Source organism: Engraulis encrasicolus, chromosome 3 (genome assembly GCF_034702125.1).
Source record: "Engraulis encrasicolus isolate BLACKSEA-1 chromosome 3, IST_EnEncr_1.0, whole genome shotgun sequence".
In the NCBI taxonomy this organism is placed as follows: Eukaryota; Metazoa; Chordata; class Actinopteri; order Clupeiformes; family Engraulidae; genus Engraulis; species Engraulis encrasicolus.
Genome location: NC_085859.1, coordinates 52,431,360 through 52,436,359, shown reverse-complemented (window position 1 = coordinate 52,436,359; position 5,000 = coordinate 52,431,360). Strand labels below are relative to the sequence as shown.

Genomic DNA, 5,000 nt, shown 5'->3' with positions numbered 1-5,000 from the left:
GCGGAGGAGTGGCATGTACACGTGTGCTGTGTGTTGTGTGGTGTGTGTGTGTGTGTGTGTGTGTGTGTGTGTGTGTGTGTGTGTGTGTGTGTGTGTGTGTGTGTGTGTGTGTGTGTGTGTGTGTGTGTGTGTGCGTGTGTGTGTGTGTGTGTGTGTGTGCGTGCGTGCGTGTATGCATGTGTGTGTGTGTGTGCGTGTGTGTGCGCGTGTGCATGTGTGTATGGGTAGGGGGGTGCGAGGGAGAGCATGATAACTGCAGACCCTTGAAGAGACAATTGCTTACAAGCCAGAAGATGATTTCTCCCCTCCATATCATGTAAACAAGAATGGGTTACTGCACGGGCCTACCGGGCCCAGCTCCAGGGGCCCGAGAGCCAAGGGGGCCCTGAAGCCCAACCCTCTATATCTCCATTTTTCACATCACATTATATATTGCACTTTTCACTGATGTCATTTCTAATTTTCCCAACAGCATGGGGTGTGTCATTTCTGGCCTAAAACCCTGATTTTTTTGGGGTAAACTAGCAACACCATGGAAAGGGCTTCCTTGCTGTCTGACCCAGGCAGTGGTGTAGTCTACTTTTTTATGGTGGATATACTGTATATTTGCATTTTTTTTGAAGTGGGTATACTGTATATATTTCTGCTATTCAAAACAATGGATGAACCAATTTTAAGTGGGTATACTGAAATCCCTGAAATTTAGAAGTGGGTATACTCCGTATACCCGCGTTCTACGTAGACACGTAGACACTGGACCCAGGGGCCCATGGGCTCACGATCCGTCCCTGCGTGTAAACATGAACAGACAAACGCTGCTCCATTCATGGCTCTTTTCATGCCGACCTGAGTGGTGCACTGGGTCCTGGGAGAAGTCAGGCAGAAGGGGGGGAGAAGAGAGAGAGAGAGAGAGAGAGAGAGAGAGAGAGAGAGAGAGAGAGAGAGAGAGAGAGAGAGAGAGAGAGAGACAGAGACAGAGACAGAGAGAGAGACAGAGAGAGAGAGAGAGAGAGAGCTGCATCGAGATACAGGGAGAGGTACAGAGAGAGATGTGAGGATGGCACTGTGGGCTGCACCTGGCTCCCTGTGCACTCATACTTTTTGCCATCGCCAACTGGGCCCACGAAAACAAAGTCACAAAGTAAGTAGTATTGTCACTAACCTTGAATATACACATACTATCTGTTCTTGTCATGCTGACCTGAGAGTTGCTTTGTGTACCGCTGCGACCTGGGAGCTGGCTGGCAGCAGGCTCTCTGCTAGAGACTGATTAAATATAGTAGAACTGCATGTTTCTCATTTCAGATGAGTGAGTGAACAAGGGCACAGTAAACGAGTGACAGTCACAGAGAGGGGATGCAGGCTGGAGTTGAGCGACCCCATAAGCCCTGCGCTCATTTATGGTACAGATGCCATTACCAAACTGGGCCCTTGACACTCACTCTCAAAGTCACAAAGCATTTGCAGTAGGCTCCTTGGTAGAAATGATGCACTGTGCAGGTATAGGTTTACTATGTTTCTCATTTCAGATGACAAAGAACAAGGGAGAAGTAAGTGAGTGAGGGAAATGGGTGGACGGGGGAAGCAGAGGATGAGATATGGGAGCTACTGTGTAAGGTCTGCCAGGAAGATTCGAATGATGCACTTCAGCTGTCTCCAAAACGTTTAATAAACAACCAGACGCTCTCCCTCAGCAACAGGCATTTCTCAATTCAGTATCATCCCATGATTATCCTACAATCATCAAACGTCATCACAAGTCTTTAAAAAATATCCTGCCTAATACTGTTCTCTGCTTTCTTGCGTAAGCCTACTTAGACACCTCCACTCCCCCTGCCACCATCACCAGGGGATTCCCGTCAGAAAGAGGGCAGGCTACGCCCACCTCCAACACCGATGGGAGGATATGCGCTCCTGCCACGGAATTCAACGAGAAGACAGGAGCCGGCGCCAAAAAGATTCACATACATCACTATTTTACCTCGTGTTTAAAAACTATTGTTAAATAAATGTCAATAACATTCGTTTTGCCTCTCGAGCCTTCAAAGTAGAATGAAAAGTGGGAGCGTGGTGGAGTCTAACTTTGGTGCACATGACCATGCGCCCATTTATGCCAACTGGGCCCTTGACAATCACTCTCAAAGTCACATTTACATTTACTTGCTTTGAATATAAATCTTGAATATATCTGTATGTATATATACATATACTGTGTATGCTGAATGTATACGGCATGTACACATAGTATAAGATAAACATCTTGTGAGTGTTTAAGTACCAAAATCTGGCATGTGATTGTAATCCTTCTTTCTTCCAAAGGATATCGAGGGTCTGCTCAATTCTATCATGCTGGTGCTAAATTCAATTTGAAATTAAATGAGAAGTTCACTTACTCAAACCAAATGTGCAGAAATAGGTTAATTTCTCAATTTGCACACAAATGATCTCTTTTTCACAGGGTATAAAATATAATTGACACAGCAAATGAAATGGAGAGTAATAGACGCTATGCTGATTAATGTTAGATCAATTGTGCTAATGTATCACAGAAAAACAAAATAAATAGCCAAGTAAGTGGATCAGGTAGGACAAGCCTGTCAAAATGCAATACGTAAATAAATTTAAAAAAGTAAATAAATAAATAAGTGAAGAGAGATTGCTGTAGTGGACAGTCGAGGACATGTCAGTGTACTTAGATGTACAGGCATTGGAGCGTGGAGTTTGGTGACAGTTGAGCATCCTCTCTCTCTCTCTGTCTATGTCTCTCTCTCACTGTGTGTGTGTATGTGTGTATGCATGTGTGCTTGTGTGTGTGTGTGCGTGCGTGCGTCCATGTATGACCCTATGTGTGTGTGTGTGTGAGAGTGTGTGTGTGTGTGTGTGTGTGTGTGTGTGTGTGTGTGTGTGTGTGTGTGTGTGTGTGTGTGTGTGTGTGTGTGTGTGTGTGTGTGTGTGTGTGTGTGTGTGTGTGTGTGTATTTTGTGCTAGCTATTCATTAACTGGATTACCATCTGCTGCATATCATGTCATCCTCCCTTTAAATTAGCGCGTCCATTCATCACCCTCGTCGGGACTCCCCGCGACGTGGATTTATGAGTGGGCTTGATGCTTCTGACACTCCCTATCAAACAGTCTCGGCCCTTTAGCGGAGAATTCATTATAGGAGAACACTTTAATTACAGCGGGGAAGAAAACGGGGAGTGAGAAAGACCTTAATGCAGGCTGATGCACAGCGTCCACCATGCTGACTTAGGACGTTCAGATGCCACTGTCTTCTAGGGCACGCTCGGCTATTCGGACAGCTGGAAGGATGGTACTGTTGTAATATGAAATCATTATTTTACAGTTGCTGTTAAGAGTGTATTTGCGCTGTATCTTTAACAGGGGGTTAAATGCAGGGTTGTTCCGGTGGTTCATTGTATTCCAATAGTCTTGAAATCATGGATCAAGCCCCTTATCTAAGCCAAATCGCCACAAATGTTTCCTCATATCCCATTTTTAACTAGAAATGCACTCAGAGAGTGCAGACCTCTGCCAAGGAAGCTGTATGATAGAATATTTGAAAAGCTATACCCTATATTCTCAAGCCTTTCTGCCTTCATTTTGAGGAGTTAGAAACTGAAATGTCATAATTTGCCCTATGCCGCAATGGTGAAGAACTTTGAAAAAATATATATCCTGGATCCGGATCACCATCGAAATGCAATCACTTGCTCCTTTTGTGATTTTCATCCAAATCCGTTCATAACTTTTTGAGTTATCCTGCTGACTGACAAACAAACAGACAGACAGACAAGCCAACGCAACCAAAAACATAACCTCCTTGGCGGAGGTAATCATAGACATAACCTTATGAAGTACATTCTGTACAGTAATGTTACGCATTGTTGCACTTTACCGGTACTATGATATTCAGTAGATAAAAAGGGGTGACCTAAATATAAATATATATATATATCAAGCGTATAATTGCAGTCACCTGGAAGTGACTTTGGATAAAGTGCAAGCAAAGTAAAATAGCAAATGTTCTCCCCAAAGGTAAGAGCGCGTGTTTTGTTGTCTTGTGGTACACCAGCAGAGACAGCTGAAACAAGCCAGTGGGAATTAGACTTAATTTGTCCCTGTTCTGTCCCTGTGTCTGTGTACCGTGCCTCAGCCTGAAAGTGACTTTTCTTTTTCTTTCTCTCCCTCTTTCACTCTCTGCCTTTCTCTCTTTCTCTAAACATTCTCCCCCTCCTTTTTCCTTCTCATCTCTCTTGCACTCACAACACACTTTTGTTTTTCTACGTGACTCTACTATATTTATCCTCTCTTTCTTTCTCCCTCTTTTCTTCTATCCTATACTGTTCTACATCTCTCTATGACCCCATGCTTCTCTCTCTCTCTCTCTCTCTCTCTCTCTCTCTCTCTCTCTCTCTCTCTCTCTCTCTCTCTCTCTCTCTCTCTCTCTCTCTCTCACTCACCTGAGTTGGGTACAATCAAGTGTCCTCCGAGTGAGTTGAAAGACCCCACAGCGGTGCAGGACGGATCCCTGGTGCGTGCCAGCGTCTGGGTACCGCGCATTCCTCCTCCAGCTCCTCCACCTCCCCCACAGCTGACCCCTCCCAACGTGTCACTGTTGTCCAGCAGAGAGTGCGTGACCTTGGGGGAGAGCTTGGATGTGTAGTCGGCCAGCTCGTCCTGTGGCGTGACCAGCGTTGAGGAGTTGTAGACCTATTCAAACAAATAGGACATCGTTTTAGTTTACATTTAAGGTAAGGATCCCACCAAACTTTCGGACCACCGAACGTCACAAAGTTAATAATGGATTACAGGGGAGCTCATCGCTGTGCAGTTCTTCCTTGCCTTACATGAGCATTAGATTTTGAAATAAAACTAGATTCTGCTAGTGCTCCGGATCACGATGAGGGTGAAACATGGTTATATCTTCATAGTTATGTCATAGTTCTATCTAATAGCTTCCTTGACAGAGGTCTGCCTCTAGTTTATAAATGCAGACA

General features: G+C 44.7%; 1 protein-coding gene across 2 annotated transcripts in view; it reads right to left on the bottom strand.

Moving 5' to 3' along the window:
- unc5ca (unc-5 netrin receptor Ca) overlaps window positions 1-5,000 on the bottom strand; it is a 349,959-nt gene that overhangs the window by 34,900 nt on the left and 310,059 nt on the right. For both annotated transcript variants that reach the window (XM_063195683.1, XM_063195682.1), the window contains one exon: window positions 4,464-4,713. In XM_063195683.1, the coding sequence (XP_063051753.1) occupies window positions 4,464-4,713 (250 nt within the window). The remainder of the gene's footprint in view (window positions 1-4,463; window positions 4,714-5,000) is intronic.